The sequence below is a fragment of the Silene latifolia genome, chromosome X (assembly GCF_048544455.1).
Source record: "Silene latifolia isolate original U9 population chromosome X, ASM4854445v1, whole genome shotgun sequence".
In the NCBI taxonomy this organism is placed as follows: Eukaryota; Viridiplantae; Streptophyta; class Magnoliopsida; order Caryophyllales; family Caryophyllaceae; genus Silene; species Silene latifolia.
In genome coordinates, this window is record NC_133537.1 from 111640459 (window position 1) to 111662127 (window position 21669).

Here is a 21669-nt window from a genome sequence, read left to right on the forward strand (position 1 = left end):
ACTCATGGCCGTCTGATGGTTAATGTCAATCGGGTTGGGAGAAATATGGTTGACGACCCGATGTGCCCTCGGTGTATTGACGCAGAGGAAACAGTTAAACATCTACTTCGGTCTTGCTTCATTTCAAAACAGATTTGGCATTTGGTAGGTGTTAATCTGTCTAATAATTTTTTCTTTAATTTACCCTTTCCGGATTGGCTAACCAAGAATGTTAGTAACAATGTGGATTCTTCTGTCGAAGATTGGCCTATTTATTTTGCGCGCACTTGTTAGTGGATTGGAAATGGCGTAACATTGAAAATCCATTAGACCCTCGTTCTTTTCTTTTTCAGCAATTTAGTAGTACTAAACAAGCTTTTGATCGTCATAGTTTCTTCATCCCAAATGCACGACATCCGAGCACAGAAATTTTTATCCGTTGGCTCCCTCCACCTCATTGATAGACACTCTTAAACACAGATGGAGTTTCTAAAGGTAATCCAGGTGCAGCTGGAGGCGGAGGTGTAGTCCGTGATGAGACTGGTAACTTCATTACTGCCTACTATTTTTCTTATGGTTCTTGCACTTCCATGAAGGCCGAGCTCCTTGCTTTAGTCGCGGGTTTAGAAAGGGAAAAATCTCTCCGTATCTCAAAGCTACTTATTCATATGGATAACTCTCCTTGTGTCAGCCTTATCAATGAAGAACAGTTGGTGAACTATAAATTCATTGTCAGACGATGTAAAGATTTGATACAAGGAAACCAATGGAGAATCAAGCTGGAACACACATACAGAGAAGCTAACAGAGCGGCTGATTTACTAGCCAACAAAGGCGTTACATCGAGTACTTTAGCTACGCACTTAGATTTTCCTATTAATGATCTACGTCCAATGTTTAGGGAGGACCACTTTGGGGTAACTATTCCTCGTATAATAGCTAGTAGTTAATTTTCGAGGCTTTGCCCCTCTTTCCCACAAAAAAAACAACACAAAAACTTTTTAAGAACACTAAGTTTTTTTTTCCAATTTTAAAGATGAGGTTGATTCTTAAAGAATCCTAAAAAATTTAGAAGAAAAAAGGATTTTGGATTTGGAGAATTGGAGAGAGGTTATCTCATAATTCAACTCTTGTATTGTCCAAAAATCCCAAAAGTCCGATATTCTTTCAAATTTTTGATATAGAACTATTTAATAGATGAGTCCATTGAATGTATAATTTGCACAAATTATGCTACGATGAACCCATTTCGCACAAAATCTTAGTAGCATGGGTAATATTTTATTTAAATCCAATTAGCCCACTAAAATATTAGTAAAGGACTAAATGAATGGCCTATCACTACAGCGAATTCAAAAATAAAGTGGTGGAAACAACCATAAAGAATAGAACAAAAGACCACCTATTATAATTGGTTGGATGCGTAACCGGTTTGATGCATAACCATTGGACTACTTTCCTTATTCTAACATTTACATATAATAAATTTTATTTGACAAAGCCCACGAGCTATAGCCTATATAACGGACTTCTAGTTCCACCATGATAGGCTCCTTATAGACTTAGGCCCTTGTCATTTGACCCTCCAAATATATCTTAGGGCTACCCTGGTTATCGTCTTGTGTCACTTCTTGTGACCGGTTGGATCGGACAGTGTGAAACTTTGAGTGTCAATGGAGGATCATATTACCAACATACACTTCGTATTTTTTAAAGTTTCAAGTGATACGCTCATTTCTTGAGATATTATTAAATTCGTACTAAGGAACTAACACATCAACATATTGCATTTTTTCAACCAAATACTCCCTCCTATTCACTATATTCTTCCCCTTTACTTTTTACCCAAGAAATAAGGAAGTGAATTTGGACCACACAAATACACTACCCCACATGCCATTGAATTTGGATCACACAAATCAACCCAAAAAAGGAAATAGGGAAGAAAACCCGAATAACCGAATAAGAAAATAGGGAAGAAAACCCTGAATAGGAGGGAGTACTATTTCTACTGCTATTGGGGTGCTTAATTCTACTTTTGATTCTCCTTCTAATTTCATCCATCACCTGTTTTGCAAGTGATGCTGGAGCACAATTGAACTTGAACACTAACTCTAGTGAGCTCTTACTTAGCGCTAGTCCGAGTCCCTTTTTAGAGCTACTCAAAATACAAGTTATGTTACAATGATAAGCTAGACGTTATTTGATAGTCCAAGTGCTTAATGGGTCATATTACAACAGTTTACGAAGAAACAATTCGAATTAGCTAGTTTTGGCACCAGTTTTCAGCGCTGGATTGTTATGATCACATTTCAAGTTTTCCTTACAATTTTATAGTGATTCAAAATGGAGCTGTTTGATTTTGATCTTAATTTTCCAATAAATATGGTTTAAGCTTCAATCAATAAGTAATGACGAAGTTATGGTCCCAACGAGGCAAATGTATTCTGGAAACATGGCATTGAATGCATTGAAGGAAATGATTCTTATGCAACGTTTTTCATGATTAATTTCTCTATTTTCTACTGAATCAGGTCTATGGAATAATAAGTGGTTCTTTTTATGAATTTCCTTGTTGTTTTACTTATGCATTCAGTCATATTTCAGTTTTTATTTCTCCTATATATAAATGAGCTTGTATTTCATTTTCTAGTATCCTATTTCAGAAATACAAAAACCAAGCATTGAGATATTTTCTCAACTTTTACCTCTTGCGAGCATTCTTGATTTCCTTATGAAGTTGGTGCACTTATTTCATTCTTGTTCATGTATGGTCTTGGTTGAATTAGTCTTTTTGTTTCCCTCCTTGTTCTTGTATGGTCTTGCTGGGGCCAAATCACTCTTAATTGAATTATCACTTTTCCGCTGCAACTTAAACTCAAAAACACAAAAATATTATTCACAATACTTCACTAAAACAGACCCTTTACCTAACACCTTGTTTTATGAATTTTATTTCTTTGGTACCAAATATGGTAAAACCAGGCCAAAGCAATAACAAGCTCGATTTTTTTCTGTAGTTATGACACTAAAAAAAAAAGTTGACTCTAACTTTTGTGAGTCCAATTTTTTGTAGTAATGACGTGACCCATTTAACTCCAGATGTAATCAAAATCACGACCTTATACTCTCCTTTTACCAATAACTTAATCACTTTGCCATTTGAAGTTTCCCTGAGAGAGGTGATTGTTCTAGGAGAAACGCAAAAAAAAGTGTAATACGCGTCACATTATGCGATCCGATTAGTCTTGCATATAGAGTATTAAAAAATGTCCCGTGACTCGGTACATTTTTAAGGTATCTCAAGACTCTTGTAGCATGCAAGTGATCCAATGTAGAGCATAAATAAACTAACTCAAAAGTTCCATTAGACGAGTAGTGTAAAAAACTAAGTAAAAGATAAATGATCGTATTCAGAACTATGGTTGTGGTATTGTAGACATGCCATCAGTGCAAGCTTCTGGTCACGATGATCACCACTAACGAGACGGTACCATACAATGATTATGGGTTAAGATAAGTCAAATAATTCGAATTACTGATTCTCTCCTAGTGGACTATAGATTGATTTAAAAGGAATATTGCAGTAGGAGCTAAGGAACATGGTCATGCGTATTTAGAAGATGGCTAAGAGCAGCCTAGCCATGGCCTCACAATGCCAAGCCATGGCCTAAATTTGCCTATCATTGATCAGGCCAAGGCAGGCCATGATCAAGCCATAGCAAGCCACAACCAAGCCACTGCCAGTCACTGCAACAATGATCAAACCATAATACTTATCGGTCCAATCCTGCCAGGCCTATAGAGCCAAGTTCAAGCCACCCATTGGCTGCCACCATGGCCAACTGACTCACTATTTAACTATGTCCTAACAAAGCCTAAGGAGCCAAGCCAGCACACCTCACAAAGTTCAAACTGAAATCAAGAAGCAACATGTAACCTTTCTGCATAAAGTTTATTGCCATTTCTGGCTAAACATTAACGAAACTGCTTTAAAGACCTTTTGGCATTGCTTCCACACTTTTGAGATAACACCTTGAGCCACTTGATGAACCTGGAACAAGGCTGAGACTCTTTCGCAAGCCAAGCCAAAGGAGAAGTCAAAACCTGTCACTATCACAAGCTATTCTGTTGTTTTCACCTGTCAGTTTGTCCTTTTTGCCTTTGAATCCGTTGTAAAATACCCATTTTCACTTTGTTTTCATGTAAGCTTCAATCCTGGCCTTTAGATGAGGATTTCCTAGGGTTTTATTGTACTCAGATTGTATGAAAGAGGCCTATATAAGGACCTCTATCCACACTGCATTAGGCAGACTTGATTAATGATAAACGTTGAGAATTCTCTCAAAATTTTCAAATCTTATTTCTTTGCTGAGTCTTAGTAATAAGTCAGGCTTAATATCTTCTTGTGCTTGCTTAGAAGGTGATTAAGTACCTGGTGGCAAGTCCAAAACAGTCTTGCTTAGTCTGTTTTGAGTCTTGTTGTTTGTATAAATTAGATTTAACTCTGTGCTTGCTTGAGTTGATTTAATTTAAGCCCCCAAATTATCAGATTAATTTTCTGTGCTTGCGTGGAAATTATTTTGTTTATTATATCCCTTGTTTATTTACAAAAATTATATAAAACTTTCACACAATTCTGCTGAGAAAATTTGTCTGAAATTCTACCAGTTTCATTCTGGTTTTTAATTTGTTAAAATACCTAGATTGTTTGTATAATCCTGATTTTTGGAACATATTTAGTTTACCCTTTAAGCTAGTTTGTCACCAAATTTCAAGATTTGTTAGGGTCATTTGCTATTTTTAAAGAACCTCTGAATTTTATTGCATTTCCCGAAAGTTGTTATTTGTCAGTTCATCAGGATCTCAATTTTGTGTCAAGCCTTGCTTATTACACTACAAATTTTGGTTATCGGAGTCTAGGTTATAATACAATCCCACCTTGTGTTAGTCCTGAGTGAGAGTAAATCATTTCCTAACTACATTCAAAAACACAAAAATAACCCAATGAGTGAGGAAAGGCTAGCAGGAATTGAAACAAAAGTGGATCAGCTGACCAACCTGGTTAATGTAACTCTTGAAGCTGTGAATGCAGTTATGGAAAACATTTCCACTCCAGAAAGAGGAAGACCACACCCCAATAGAGGAAGAGGCAGAGGCAGGGGGCTTTTTGGAGCAGGGAGAGGTTAACCACAGCATGAGATGGAGGAAGAGGTCAACTCAGAGTCAGATGAGTCCATGATAGAAGAAGGTAACAACTTAGCTAGGGATAAAGATGTCAAAGTAGAAATCCCTGATTTCCATGGTAGTTTAAATCCTGAGGATTTATTTGACTGACTTAGATCTGTTGAGATAGTCTTTGAATTTAAGGAGTACAATGACAGGAAGGCCTTTAAGGTCTCCATTTTAAAACTCAAGGGATATGAATCTCTTTGGTATGAAATCATGAAACACCAGAGAATTAGAGATGGAAAAGAATCAGTCAGGTCGTGGGCTAAACTGAAAAAGAAATTAAAAGAGAAATTCATAGCTAAAGACTACACCCAAGATATTTTGTTTAAGCTGACTCAGTTGAGGCAAGACCAGCTATCTGTAGAGGCCTATCTTAGGAGCTTTGAATAACCTTGCAATGTGAAATTACTTGAAAAACCTGAGCAAAAGATTGCTATGTTTGTTGAGGGTTTAGATCCTAAGATCTCTAGCATAGTCAGAATGCATCAAGTTTGGTCCTTTGATGAGGCTGTCAACCAAGCTTTGAGAATTGAAAAAATGGGAAAGACAAAGCCTGTAGTACCCAAGTTTTCCACCAAACCAGCATTCAAACCTTACACTGGTGTTAAAATTACTGAGACACCTAAACCAGCAACCCAACCTACAGGAGACTGATTCGGTTGAAACTTTGTCGTCTAAGCTTACCAATCAAAACAATATTTATAATCTTAACTTACTACTCTTATTATAGTGGTAAGTAAAGGTGGAATCCCAAAGGACGGGTATTGTATTGTTTTACCGGTTGTAGAAAGCTATGTCTTTGGGTGTCATAATTTGGGTTGAGTTTGAGGTTTGCAATATAGACTACTTAACAAAGGAAATGTAAACAAATGAAAGTAAAACAAATCAAAGTAAATAAAGTTTGTAAGAAATTAATTAAGGCACCAGGGTGTCATGGGTTCCTAAGGGAATCATGGTGAGATCATACAAACAAGTTTCATAGATGCAAGCGAATTATTGTTGTAGTGGAATCGAGTTAGTTTATATCTTACAATTCCTAGGATGTTTTGGGTCTCGGAGCCGAGTCAGTCAAGACTTTACAACTCCTACAAGTCGACTTAATTCTCCCTATTCAACTATATGCATGGTCTAACAAGCCTTGAGTTGATTTATGTCTTACAAGTCTTGTTGAATGGATAAGAGTTTCATGTTAGGTTGTCAATCAAGCATTTCATCAAGCATAACATGTGCATAAGTTAAAACTACAACAAGCAAGCAATCATATGAACTTATTAAGTAAAGATTTGCCCCATGATTAACTCCTCTAATCCCCCATTAACCTTAGTTATGAGACTATTCACTCATGATCATAAAAAACATGCTAATAAGGGTGTCAATTATATTAATAAAGCTAAACACGATGGATGAGTAAAACAATAAATAAGGATTAAGCAAAGGGTAAAAGGAATTGTACCAATTTAGGATGATCCAAATAATAAGCAAAGGATAATAGAAGAAAACTTGATGAATGATGAAGAGTTGTCAATTCTCCAATAAACCCAAATAGTCTTCAAATTACCCAACTAAATCTAAGAACACTTAAATGATTAAGAGAAGATTAAGATGTGATTAAGATTGAATTGTGTAATACAACTTGATTAAAACTAATAAAGCTTGACTAAAACTTGGTAATAAACTCTACTAAAACTTGATGATTAATCTCCTAATACAATGTGGTATTTATACCAAGTACAAGTATTAGGGTAACTAAGGGCTTAAATGACGATTAAGTCCCTAAGATGAATATTAACGCCTTGAAAGTCCCTTAAGGAGACGCTCGACCTGCCCCAATTCGACACCCATGTTGTAAAGAAATACGCCCGTCCTGCTTGTGGGACGCTCAGGCTGAGGCTTTGGGACGCCCGTTTTGTTCTTCAGGACGCTCAGGCTGAGCTTGGGACGCCTGTCTTGTAGGCCAGTGTGGCTTCTTCTTCAATTGGCTTCCCTATGATCTGTGGGGATCATTGAGGAGCCTCGGAGGTCCTTCATCATTGCCCAGATATTTGTTTTATTGACTTAGGCATCTAGTATTGGTCTCCTCTTTGTTGCTTGGTCGTTAAATGCGATCCATTTAGCTCCGTTTTACTCCATATATGCGAGCTTAGCATTCCTCTCCTACCAAGGACACAAAATCTCAATGAATATGCAAAGTAGGAAGCTAAAGATAAGAAACGACCCTAATGCATACAAGAAAGCATAGGAACGAGGCTAGTTTGGGGACTAAATGTGTAAAAATATGAGTCACATCATAGACAAAGGGAAGGCACCCATATATCCTAAAGCTAACCCTCCTTTATCCAGGGACAAAATTAAGTGCTTTTAATGCCAAGGCTTTGGCCATTTCAAGAAGCATTGTCCTTCTAACAGGGCTCTCACAGCTATGGAGATTGAAGAATGGGAAAGGGAAGGGCTATTCGAGTATGAGGAAAATGAAACTCTGGTCCTAAAAGAAGTAGAGACTGAGGAGCGGACAAACCAGGGACAGATTGTAGCCCACTCTGACACAGGGCACAGTTTGGTCCTATGGAGGGTCATGCACTCTCAACCAGCTCCCCTGGAAGCTGATCAAAGGTCCCTAATCTTCAGAAACAGGTGCAATGTCCAAGGGAGAGTGTATAACTTGATCATTGATGGAGATAGCTGTACTAATATAGCTTCCACCACCATGGTCAGCAAGCTAAGCTTACCCAGCCAAGATCATCCCAATCCATACAAGTTGAGGTGGTTGAGCAAGGGCTCTGAAGTAAAGGTTGACAAGCAATGCATTGTTTCCTTTTCAAATGGAAAGGTGTACAAAGATGAAGTCTTATGTGATGTGGTCCCAATGTATGCCTGCCATCTATTGCTAGGGAGGCTATGGGAATTTGACAGAAACACCACCCATCGAGGCAAAGACAATGTTTACAGTTTCAGGCATGCAGGCAAGAAAGTCACCCTGACTCCCTTGCCACCAAACCAAAGAAACTATGAAAGTCCAAATATGCTTGAGGAAATGAATGGTGTATTATTCTTGTTAGAAGCAACAATGATCAAAGAAATTAAGCAAGAAGAACTTGTGATTATTCTGCTGTCAAAAGAAATCAGGAAAGAGGAGAGCACTGAGGTACCTACAGAGATTACTTCCCTTATTCAGAAGTACAAGGAGGTATTTTCAGCTGAGCTACCTAGTGGATTACCACCTTTGAGAGGGATTGAGCACCACATAAACCTTGTACCAGGTTCTGTATTACCCAACAGGCCTGCCTACAGAAGTGATCTAACAACAACAAAGGAGTTACACCATCAGATTGAAGAGCTAATGACTAAGGGATTTGATAGGGAATCTATGAGTCCATGTGGTGTACCTGCATTACTGGTTCCCAAGAAAGACGGAACGTGAAGGTTGTGTACATAGCAGGGCTATCTACAACATAACAGTCAAGTACAGATTCCCCATTCCAATACTAGATGATATATTGGATGAGCTAAGTGGAGCCAGGATCTTTTCAAAAATAGATCTCAGGTAAGGATATCATCAGGTGAGGATCAGAGAAGGAGATGAATCGGAGACAGCTTTAAAAACTAAGCATGGCCTGTATGAATGGCTTCTCATGCCATTTGGTTTGTCTAATACACCTAGCACTTTCGTGAGGCTAATGACTGAAGTATTAAGGCCTTGTCTTGGGAAATTTGTTGTGGTATACTTTGATGTCATTCTTATTTACAGTAGCAATCCAGTTGAGCACTTATCACACCTGGAAGCAATTTTTAAAATTCTCAGAGATCAAAAGCTATATAGGAAGCTTGAGAAATGTACTTTTATGGTTGATGAAGTGGCATTTCTGGGATATATAATATCTGGAAGAGGAATATCAGTTGATCAGGAGAAGACCAAGGCAATGCAGACATGGCCAATCCCAAAAACAGTCACAGAAGTGAGGGGATTCCATGGTCTAGCATCGTTTTACATAAGATTCATCAAGAACTTCAGCCAAGTTATTGCACATATCACTGAGTGCAAGAGAAAGGGAGATTTCTATTGGACTGAAGCTGCTAACCAGTCCTTTGAGAAAATCAAGAAGCTAATGTGTGAAACTCCCATTCTTAAGTTGTCATACTTTGATCAACTGTTTGAAGTTCAATGTGATGCCAGTGGAGTTGGGATTGGAGCTATCCTAGTCTAGGGCCAGAGGCCAGTGGCTTATTTCAGTGAGAAATAAAATAGAGCCAAACTAAAATATTCCACCTATGATAAGGAATTTTATACAGTTGTGAGATCTGTAATGCATTAGAGTCATTATCTGAAACCCAAGCCATTTGTGCTTCACTCAGATCATGAGGCCTTGAGATTTATTAACAGCCAACATAAGTTGAGTCACTAGCATGCCAAATTGCAGTGTCAAACCCCAGGCCTGACACAAAGATTGAGACTTTAACTTAGCCTGACTGACCTGATGTTCTCAAGGTGCAATGGACTTTCAGAATTTGATTAAAATACCAAATGGCCTGCTAAAATCATGAAATTTGGTGACAAGCTAGTTAAATGAATAAACTAATCTGACTAAAATTTCAAGGATTTTGAAGCAATCTAAGTAATTTTGATAAATTAATTAAGACTGCCTGACAGAAGAAAACCAGACAACCTGACACAAGACTGATATTTGAGACTCAACAAGGAACAAGGGATATAATTATCAACTTAAATCCCACAGAATACTCAAAGGGAAGCAAGCTAACAATTTGGACAACTTAAACTGGAATTTATCACAGCTAAGCACAGATAAAACCCAACTCAAGTTAACAGCAAGACCAAACAACCCACAGTCTGAGCACAGGATTGAATGAACCTCACTAACAGACTTTGTTCAACACCTAAAGTCTGAACACAAGATGTTAACATGCTTGACTCTTAACTACAGACTAAGCATAAGTTATAGAGATTTAAAATTGAGAGAAAACTCAGGTTTAATATTCATCAAAAGCTGCCTGAATGCAGTTGGAGGAGAGGTCCTTATATAGGCCTCCATCTTGAAAATCTGTTACAAATTTTAACCTAGAAATCTCATCCAAGGGCCAGGATTAGTTCATAGGATATAATTAAAGTACTGGAAATATTTTTCAATGATGACAAAATGATTTAAAGGAAACTGCAATAAAACAACAGAAAGTCTGCACTGAAAGTGACATGTTGCTTCCTAGGCTGCTATATTAATTTGGCTGGGAAGTATAAGGACGAATGGGAGTAGTAGAGGCCTTGACTTTGGCTCTTAGGTGATATCTAAAATATGGAGAGACAAGCGAAAGCATCCCAGCAACAACTCCTTCCTTGTTTAGCCAGAAATGGCAATATGCTTTATGCTTTATGTCCCTTTCAGCAGCTTGACTTTCAGTTTGATTTTCTCTTGATTGCAGTGTGAATTAAGCCTGGCTCCTTAAGACTTTTCTGAGCTTAGTTGATCAAGGTTTCAGCTGGCCAAGGTGGCAGCTAGTTGTTGAGCTTGAACTGGTACCTGTGACCTCCCAAAGCAGGCCTGACAGGGGTTGCTAACAGGGTAGGGTGACTGGGATTGTTGCCTGCTGCCTGATCAGTGTTGCCCTGGTCCCTGGCTCCTACTGCAACCTCCCCTAGTTGAACAAGGCTTGTCTTCAAGCCTATAGTCTCCTCATCATCTAAATCATAGTAGGGACTAAGATCTCCCACATTGAAAGTACCATGTACTCCATAATCACCTGGTAAATCCACCTTGTAGGCATTTGATCTAATCTTTTCAACAATTTCAAATGGGCCATCAGCTCTTGGCAGTAACTTATTCTTTCTCCTAGCTGGGAACCTTTCTTTCCTCAGATGAATCCAGACCAGATCACCTGGCATGAACTCTTTCTTCCTTTGAGGGACCTTAGACTGCTTCTTCTACCTTTTATTAGCCTTCTTAATTTGTTTCCTGACTGATTCATGTAGTTTTAGCATCTGATCAGCTCTGGCCTTAGTATCAAAGTTCATCTCCTCTCTTGGAACACTAGATAAGTCTAAGGGCATGAGTGGATTAACCCCATAGACTATTTCAAATGGACTATGACCAGTTGTAGCAGATGGTGCCCTGTTGAATACAAACTCAGCTTGTGATAGTTTCAAATCCCAATCCCTTAAGGACTTGTTAACTATGCACCTCAGTATCCTCGCCAATGTTTTTTGTGACCTCAGTTTGGCCATCAGTTTGAGGGTGGTGAGATGTACTGAACAACAACCTTGTTTTTAGAAGCCTCCATAGGGTTTTCCAAAAATAGCTCATAAATTTGGTGTCCCTGTCAGACACTATGGTCTTTGGTACCCCATGCAGCCTCACAATCTTCTGTAAATAGAGCTCAGCAACACTGGCAGCATCCTCAGTCTTCTTGCATGCCACAAAATGAGCCATCTTGCTGAACCTATCAACAACTACCATTACAGAATCCTTGCCCCTATGAGTCCTGGGTAAGGAAACAACAAAATCCATGATTACATCTTCCCATGGCCTATCAGGCACTGGTAGAGGAGTATATGGACCAGCCTGGAAAGAGCTCTTGGCTTGTTGACAGGCTGAACACCTTCTGAGAATGATCTGGACATCTCCCATCATCCTGGGCCAATAGAACTGATCCTGAAGGATGTCCAAGGTTTTTTGGACTCCAAAGTGACCTCCTAAGCCTCCTGAGCGAACTTTCCTTATCAGTAGATCCCTGTACGATCCTCTATGCACACACAACATGTTGCCTTGGAACAAGAATCTTTCCTGCAGGAGATACTTGCTTCCTGGAACCTTTGTCCCTCAGTTTGGCTATCCATTCTTCTGAAAAATCAGGATCTTCCTTGTACCTTTCTTTTATAAATTCAAACCCAAGGACTTTGTTTCCCATGACTGACACTAAGGAGTGCCTCCTTGATAATGCATCTGCCACTATATTATGCTTTCCCTCTTTGTATTTGCTGGAAAAATTGAATGACTGTAAGAATTCCACCCACTTAGCATGCCTGTGACTCAATTTGTGTTGACCATTGATATATTTTAATGCCTCATGGTCTGAATGCAACACAAGTGGTTTAGGCTTCAGGTAATGATTCCAGTGCATCAGGGCTCTGATGATAGAATAAAACTCCTTATCATAGGTAGAGTATTTCAGTTTAGCTCCATTTAGCTTCTCACTGAAATAGGCTACTGGTTTCTGAGCCTGAATCAAAACTGCTCCAATGCCAACTCCACTGGCATCACACTCCACTTCAAATAGCTGATCAAAATCTGGCAGCTTCAGGATAGAGGTTTCACACATCAACTTCTTAGTTGTTTCAAAGGACTGCTGAGCATTGTCAGTCCATTGAAACACTCCCTTCTTCATGCACTCAGTGATTGGTGCTAAAACTGAGCTGAAGTTTTTAATGAACCTCATGTAATAGGAAGCCAATACATGGAATCCCCTAACTTCAGGGATTGTTTTAGGGACTGGCCAGGACTGGATTGCTGAGATTTTCTCCTAGTCCACGGATATACCCCTTCCAGATAAAATGTATCCTAGAAAGGTGACCTCTTCAACCATGAAGGTGCACTTTTCTAGCTTGCCAAACAGCTTCTGCTCCCTGAGAATATTAAAAACTACTTCAAGATGCTTGATATGATCTTCCCTGCTGCTGCTGTACACCGGTATGTCATCAAAGTACACTACAACAAGCTGACCTATGCATGGCTTCAACACTTCAGTCATCAACCTCATGAAAGTGCTGGGTGCATTTGAGAGGCCAAATGGCATCACAAGCCACTCATATAACCCATGCTTTGTCTTGAAGGCAATCTTTCATTCATCTCCATCTCTGATTCTCACCCGATGGTAACCTTGCCTGAGATCAATCTTGGAAAAAACCCTGGCACCACTCAGTTCATCAAGCATGTCATCTAACCTTAGAATTGGGAATCTATATTTGACAGTAATATTATTGATGGCTCTAGTTTCAGTACACATTCTCCATATTCCATCCTTCTTAGGAACAAGCAATGCAGGGACTGCACAAGGACTTAGAGATTGCCTGACAAAGCCTTTGCTCATGAGCTCCTTAATTTGGTGTTGTAACTCCTTGGTGGCTGCTGGATCACTCCTGTAAGCAGGTCTGTTAGGCAGTACAACACCTGGCATCAATATGGTGTTCAATTCCCATCATGGGTGGCAGTCCACTAGGTAGTTCCTTTGGAAACACATCCCTGAACTTATGGATCAAAGGTTCAATTTCTGCAGGCAACTCTGAACCCTCTCTTTCAGTTACTTCCTTGGATAGTAGGATTAATACAGGTTGCTCCTGTTTCATTTCCTGGATCATGGCTGCCTCAGACAAGAACAACACACCACTGATCTCTTCAGGCATGTTTGGGCTCCCACAGATTCTTTGATTGGGTGGTAAGGGGGTTAGGGTGACCTTCTTACCTTCATGCTTGAAGCTGTAAACATTCTCCTTTCCCTGATGAGTTGTACTCATGTCAAACTCCCATGGCCTCCCTAACAGCAGGTGGCAAGCATACATGGGTACAACATCACACAGTACATCATCCTTGTATACCTTCCCAATGGAGAATGGGACCAGACATTGTTTGTTAACCTTAACCTCTGCTCCCTTGTTTAACCATATGAGCTTGTAAGGATTTGGGTGATCCTGAGTCCCCAGATTCAGCTTGTTTACCATGGTGATGGAAGCCATATTGGTACAGCTCCCTCCATCTATGATCAAGTTATAAACCCTTCCCTGAACTGTGCATCTACTCCTGAAGATCAGGGATCTCTGATCAGCTTCTAAGGGTGCCTATTGTGAATGCATAACTCTTGATAAGACCAAGTTGTGCCCCGTATCAGGGTGAGCTACAACCTAATCTTGGCCTGATTCCTCCTCAGCTTCTATTTCCTCCAGCACTAGGTTCTCTTCCTTCTCATACTCAACCAATCCTTCCCTTTCCCACTCTTCTACTTCCATAGCTGTCAGTGCCCTCTTAGAAGGACAATCCTTCATGAAGTGGCCATATCCTTGACACTGAAAACATTTGATCTTTCCCTCAGTCACAGGTGGGTTGGTTTTCTGGTTCATGGGGGCTTTTCCTTTATCTAGTGTAGGTGGTGCAGCTGGTTTAGGTGTACTACCAATCCTGACACCAGTAAATGGTCTGAATGCAGGTCTACGGGTAGTTTTAGACACTGCCGGCTTAGCCTTTCCCTTTCTTTCGACTCTCAAGGACAGGTTAACCACATCATCATAAGACCACAGGGGTTGTATCCTAACCTTTGTAGCAATATTCTTATCAAGACCCTCCAGAAACCTAGCAATCCTTTGCTCAGGTTTTTCATTAATCTCATATTGTAAGGTTAAGTGCTCAAACTCCCTCAGATAGGTCTCAACTGGTCTCTTATCTTGCCTAAGTTTGGACAGTTTAATAAAGAGATCTTGAGTATAATCCTTGGTGACAAATTTACTCAACATCTTTTTCTTAAGCTTAGACCAAGACCTAAGTGGTTCTTTTCCTTCCCTAATCCTTTGGTGTTTCAGATTATCATACCAAAGAGAAGCATATCCCTTTAGTTGCAAGACAGCAACTTTAAAGGCCTTAACATCAGTGTAACCTGTATACTCAAAATTTTTCTCAATATCCCTAATCTATTCTAATAAATCATCAGGATTTAGGCTGCCAGAAAATTCAGGGATTTCTACCTTTAAATGCTTGTCTGTGTGCTCAAGAACCTCCTCTTGTGTTCTGATGCTCTCCTCAGATTCTGATTCATACCCAGGTGGTGGTTGTCCTCTCCCTGCTCCCACAAAGAAGCCTCTTCCTCTACCTCCTCCTCTGGGAGGTGGTTGTCTTCTTGGATCATGGTTTGGAAACCTCTCCATCACTACATGGACAACATTAAGTAATGTGTCCACATTTTCTACAAGATTTTCTATTCTGGTTTCAATACCAGCAAGTCTCTCTTCACTCATGGTTCAATATGTATTTTTGTTGTAGGTAGGGATAATGAACTCACAGTTTCTCTCAACCCAAGACTAACAGAAGGTGGAATTGTGTTAAACCTTGCTCTAATTATCAAATTGCAGTGTCAAACCCCAGGCCTGACACAAAGACTGAGACTTTAACTTAGCCTGACTAACCTGATGTTCTCAAGGTGCAATGGACTTTCAGAATTTGATTAAAATACCAAATGGCCTGCTAACATCATGAAATTTGGTGACAAGCTAGTTAAATGAATAAACTAACTCTGACTAAATTTCAAGGATTTTGAAGCAATATAAGTAATTTTGATAAATTAATTAAGACTGCCTGACAGAAGAAAACCAGACAACCTGACACAAGACTGATATTTGAGACTCAACAAGGAACAAGGGATATAATTATCAACTTAAATCCCACAGAATACACACAGGGAAGCAAGCTAACAATTTTGACAACTTAAACTAGAATTTATCACAACCAAGCACAGATAAAACCCAACTCAAGTTAACAGCAAGACCAAACAACCCACAGTCTGAGCACAGGATTGAATGAACCTCACTAACAGACTTTATTCAACACCTATATTCTGAACACAAGATGTTAACAGGCCTGGCTCTTAACTACAGACTAAGCACAAGTTATAGTGATTTAAAATTGAGAGAAAACTCATGTTTAATATTCATTAAAAGCTGCCTGAATGCAGTTGAAGGAGAGGTCCATATAGGCCTCCCTCTTGAAAATCTATTACAAATTTTAACCTAGAAATTTCATCCAAGGGCCAGGATTAGTTCATAGGACATAATTAAAGTACTGTAAATATTTTTCAATGATGACAAAATGATTTAAAGGAAACTGCAATAAAACAACAGAACGTCTGCTCTGATAGTGACATGTTGCTTCCTAGGCTGCTGTGTTGATTTGGATGGAAAGTATAAGGACGAATGGGGGCAGTAGAGGCCTTGACTTTGGCTCTTAGGTGATATCTGAAATATGGAGAGACAAGCAAAAGCATCCCAGCAACAACTCCTTCCTTGTTTAGCAAGAAATGGCAATATGCTTTATGTTTTATGTCCCTTTCAGCAGCTTGACTTTCAGTTTGATTTTCTCTTGATTGCAGTATGAATTAAGCCTGGCTCCTTAGGACGTTTCTGAGCTTAGTGGATCAATGTTTCAGCTGGCCAAGGTGGCAGCTGGTGGTTGTGCTTGAACTAGTACCTATGACCTCCCAAAGCAGGCCTGGCAGGGGTTGCTAATAGGGTAGGGTGACTGGGATTATTGCCTGGTGCCTGATCAGTGTTGCCTTGGTCCCTAGCTCCTACTGCACAAATGGGTTGAGCTCTTGTAATAATTCACTTTTTCAAACAAATACAAAGAGAGCAAGCTCAATGTTGTTGCTGATGCACTGTCAAGAAGGCATTTTCTGTTAACAGTCATAGAACAAAGGGTCTTAGGCTTTGAGTTCATGAAAGAGCTGTACAAAGATGACCCTAATTTTTCGGAGGAATGGATCAATCAAACTAAGGGAGGTTAAGCTCAGGGAAAGACATACCTACTATAGGAAGGCTTTTATTCAATGGCAACAAGCTGTGTGTGCCAAGGGGCTCCTACAGAGATCTACTGATCATGGAGGTCCATTCAGGAGTCTTAGGAGGACACTTTGGGATCCAAAAGACATTGGAAATATTACAGGACCAGTTCTGAAGAGTCTGTTGATCCGAAATACTTAAGAGGGGGGGGGGGGGGGGATTGAGTATAAGTAAATAAGCCCAGTTTTCGATTAAATCCGTATGAAGCGTGTGAATAACAATTAGTGTGAATTTTTTTATTAAATTCAACTAACTTGATTGTACGTGAAATGGAAGGCAAAACGAAATAAGTAAAAAAAATGCAAGGACACACGGATTTTTGAAGTGGTTCAGTTTCACAAGCCGAAACCTACATCCACTATTGTTGATTAATAAATTTAGTACCTTTCTACGGATTACAAAATTACTAACCCACTCGTACAACTAACTCTAGTTGTAACTCAATTGAGTACCATCAAATACTAGATCTATCTATCTTACGTTAATAAGAAAGTGTTTCATTGTTCTTTCGATGTTCACACAATTAAACGTATAAGAAACAAATCTAAGCTCTATTATCTAATAACGATATCAATACACGTAATTGACAAATGAAGAACTCGACTTTTCGAAATAATAAATAAAGTAAGAATGTTTTAAAAGCATTTACAATTAAAAATGAATTTACTCTATTTTCGTGATAAGCTGATAAAATAATTTTGCGTGAAAAGTCTTAACCTGATTGAAAGAACAAAAGTAATATTTATAGAAGACGGAAACTAGGGTTTAGAAATTGAAAACCTTAGAGCCGTATATTTCGTGTCAAAGAAGAAGAATTCTTCTTAAGATTATTTCTTATCTTAATGGAATAATATCTTGGTAAATAATAAATAAGATATGAAATCTTTCTTGAATAACTATATCAAGATATATTCTCTATTATTATGGAAAACATATCCTATTTAGATAATTAAACAGATATGAAATCTTTGGCAAATTATCATCAAATAAGATAGGCTAAACCCTAACTTGCACAACAAGGAGAATGAGAAAAGAATCATGACCAAGATGGTCGTCCTCTTCTACGAAACCCTAGGCGGCATAGAACCCTAGGTGGGCTCTCTTTAGAATTTATCATGAATAATAGTATAAATTCTAGATAGCATAACAACTCATAAGTTGTATTACTAATTAATAGAATAATAACTAATTATTCACCCATAAAAAGCATAAGATATAATCAAAATAAATACTTTAATATATAAAACCATTTCAAAATATTTTTAAGCTTTAAAAACAAAGTTCTTCATACGTCATCCAAAGTTATAGTGAAAAAAGCTATAACCTTAGATTTAGTTTAGTAAAGTTATAGATGAAATAGCTATAACTTTACTTCACAAAAATCACTTCTAAAGATACTATTACCAAATGACGACCTATACTATCTAATATTCATGGAGATCTTCAGTAGTTAGTCATCTTCATATCTTGAATATAAGCTCTTTATCTTGAGCTTCAAAACTTGTATTTGTACTTGTCTAGATATAATCAACAATCTTTGTTCTTCCAAAGTTATAGTTCAGGTTACTATAACTTTGTCTCTTTCTTTCTTTAGATAAACATTCAACAAACAATTACAAGTACCACATATATAATCATAACATACTTGTCATTATCAAAACTCAATGGGATATATATCTATACCACTACGCCAAATCTGGCAATCAATAAGGACTGTATCACAATGGTTTAATGCATTTAATAACGACACTTAGATTACCGTTTTCCAAATATTGGCGGAAACCCAGACCGCGCTAATAAGAACAACGGTTTCACTCGAAAACCGTTGTTATTATAATGTGACAACGGCTGTTTAACAAACCGTTCTCAAATACGTTTAACGGTTCCCAAAAACGCGTTATAGAATCACTCTTATCAACGGTTGTTAGACAACCGTTAACAGTTTAAGAAAATGGTATTTCGAAAACCATTACTAAATTAACACCAGCAACGGTTTGTAGTACCCGTTGTTATGTTATAGCTACGGGTTTTTTGTAACCGTTATTATTTTCAATTATGAAATAACGGTTTTTCAATTCAACCGTTGTCAGTATTTGATTTGATTTTTCAGTTTAACTACTACATTCAAAACTTCATCAGAACTTTAATAAATATTCAATTTGACCAATAATATTCAATTTGACCAAAATAATTCTATAAATATGTCTTCATAATGTTTTAGGTCAAAATCTAAATTATCAAACATTTACTCTTTAATTTCTCTCTAAAAAAATTATGGCTGGTGTATCGGAGCTACAATCACGTTATCGTTTCGCACAGCCTTTCACTTGCATTCTCCATAATTTACCGGTTCGTTATGATGGTAATGGAAAGGGTTTAATCCCTAATTTTGGGTGGTTGACGCAAATGCTTCACGACTCCGGTTTCACTACGGTTAAAAAAGCGTACCCTGTGTGTACAAACAAGAAAGGTTTTATAGGCTTCACTTTTATCGAGTTTGACGAAGCCAACTGCCATGATAGTTTTCGTCAGGCAAGAACATTAGGGGCTAGATTTGCGGAGAAAGATGCTGGGAAAGAGGACTTTTATTCGGATGCTAAACAAAAGGGCCCTTATCTATGGGTTGCGACCCATGTTGATCATCGTCTGCTGACACATTACAGGAGGCATCACATTCCTCCAACGTGCCTATGTCATGGGAGAAAGAGGCCATTCCACCAGCTGCGCTGCCCGCTGATGATGAAGAGTCGATCTACGACTTGATCTATGACGAAATTGGCCATGAAGACTATCCTAATTCTTCATCAGATTCTAATTAAGTCTTTAATTATTATCTGACATTATGAGTTGTATTTTGATTATGGTGGTTATTTGAGTTAAAGTTCAATTATTTATGTTATTTGTTACTACGTTTTAATTAAGTCCTTACACTTAAATGCAATTCACCAAATAAAATGTTATAATGACTAACTTTCTACTTATAATAATAAAAAAGAATGGAAACGGCATAATAAGATAATAAGAATAGGAGCCGTTATAATAAGAGTAAGACAAAATGATGACAGTTCTTTGTTAAGCCGTTATCATATTACATATATCAACAACAGTTATTTTAAAGCCGTTGTCATATTACACCAATTAACAACAGTGTTTCTTAAAACCGTTGTAAAAACAGATCCACTGTGAAAACTGAAAAGTTTGTGATTTTAGTTTACCAATGCATGTCGTATTTATTGGTTGTTTGACCATTATTCACCTCATGCATGCTTGCACATTTACAACGGTACTTATAAGAACCGTCTTAGATTATGCAACTCTAATAATAAATGAAATTTCAAAGGTATTAATAATATAATGACCGATGGTGAACAAGTCATCTTTGCCGTCGTCGCCGTCATTAATCTTTATAGCTTAAAAAAGGTAATCTCATTTTCATAGCTACTGGCTTACATATGGATCGTACTTGGATGATTGATGGTGAAATTGGTGATCCCATTTATAATGATAGAATTACTTAATTTTACAACTTCGTTAGTGAAAATTTTCATCTCCACTCATCAATCCCCTGCCCTTGTAATAGATGTGGTAATATTAGGGTTTTGCCTATCCCAGATGTCAAAATACACTTAGAAAAAAATAGTTTAGTAGAGATTATAGGCGTTGGATTTTTCATGGAGAATTAGAGGATGAGGATGGGGAATCTGATGTAGAGGTAAATAATCATACACCTGAAGCTGCTGGTTTAGATATAGGGGATAAGGCATATGATGTGTGTGTAAACAATCGTTCACCTACACCTGAAGTTGTTTTAGGTGAGAAGTTTGCTGAAGGTGATGGATTCGATGATTTTGAAGCAACCGGTGATGGGGAAATAAATGCTGATGATTTAATTGAGAAGTTGAGTCAATCTTAAATGCCTTTATTTACTGATTGTAAGAAGTATACCAAAATGTCCGTGGTGGTAAAGTTATATAACTTGAAGGGAGAAAATAGGTGGAGTGATAAGAGTTTTACGGATCTTCTAGCTTTCCTATGTGATATGCTTCATAACGGTAATGTTCTTCCGAGTCAGACATATGAGGCTAAAAAAATGATTAGAGAATTGGGCATGGAATATGAGAAAATATATGCTTGTCCCAATGACTGCATATTGCACAGTAAAGATTATGAGAAATTATCATATTGTCCACGCTGCTCTGTATGGCATTATAAGACTAACGAATGGATCCCATCTAAGGTGGTGTGGTATTTTCCAATAATACCAAGATTCATAAGGATCTATTTGAATGAAGAAGATGAAAGAATGTTGACTTGGCATAATAGTGGAAGGATTGAAAATGGAAAGTTAAGACACCCAGCGGATGGTCAACAGTGGAAAGAGTTTGACGCTAAATATCCTGACTTCGCCAAAGAAGCAAGGAACTTGCGTCTAGCGCTCTCCACAGATGGAATGAACCCTCATGGAAACATGAGTACCTAACACAATACTTGGCCAGTTGTGTTGGCCATCTATAATTTGCCCCCATGGGTTTGCATAAAACGGAAGTATCTGATGTTGTCTTTGTTGATATCTGGCCTTCGACAACCTGCAAATGACATAGATGTGTATTTGGAACCACTTCTAGATGATCTGAAGATTCTGTGGGAAAGAGGGATACCGGTGTTTGACGGTTATAAGAAGGAAAGTTTCAATCTGAGAGATATGTTATTATGTACAATAACTGACTTTCCAGATCGCGATCTTTGGACATACTTGTACATGGGAAAGAGGCTTGCCCATGTGTGTGTGTGTGTGGGGGGGGATGAATCAGAATATTTGAAGCATTCTCGTAAGCATGTGTACATGGGAAATCGTCGAT

The 21669-nt window shown here is 38.2% G+C and overlaps 2 protein-coding genes across 2 annotated transcripts; one reads left to right on the top strand and one right to left on the bottom strand.

Annotated features, from left to right (window-relative positions):
* The first annotated feature begins 8885 nt into the window (after positions 1-8885).
* LOC141618096 (putative mitochondrial protein AtMg00860) lies at positions 8886-9413 on the top strand. The gene has a single exon (XM_074435211.1). The coding sequence runs from the start codon at positions 8886-8888 to the stop codon at positions 9411-9413; it is 528 nt and encodes a 175-aa protein (XP_074291312.1).
* Positions 9414-13053: 3640 nt separating this feature from the next.
* Positions 13054-13945, bottom strand: LOC141618097 (uncharacterized). The gene is made up of 2 exons (XM_074435212.1): positions 13449-13945; positions 13054-13363 (listed from the first exon to the last, which is right to left on the bottom strand). The coding sequence occupies exons 1-2, from the start codon at positions 13943-13945 to the stop codon at positions 13054-13056; spliced, it is 807 nt and encodes a 268-aa protein (XP_074291313.1).
* Positions 13946-21669: the final 7724 nt, after the last annotated feature.

What these genes read in the sequence shown, in the direction of transcription:
- LOC141618097 (XM_074435212.1), bottom strand. Translation starts at nt 13,945, where the DNA reads ATGGCTTCCATCACCATGGTAAACAAGCTGAATCTGGGGACTCAGGAT. An exon ending in ATCCATAAGTTCAGGGATGT is followed by an intron (nt 13,364 to 13,448) that starts GTTTCCAAAGGA and finishes ACTGCCTAACAG; the next exon opens with ACCTGCTTACAGGAGTGATC.
- LOC141618096 (XM_074435211.1), top strand. Translation starts at nt 8,886, where the DNA reads ATGACTGAAGTATTAAGGCCTTGTCTTGGGAAATTTGTTGTGGTATAC.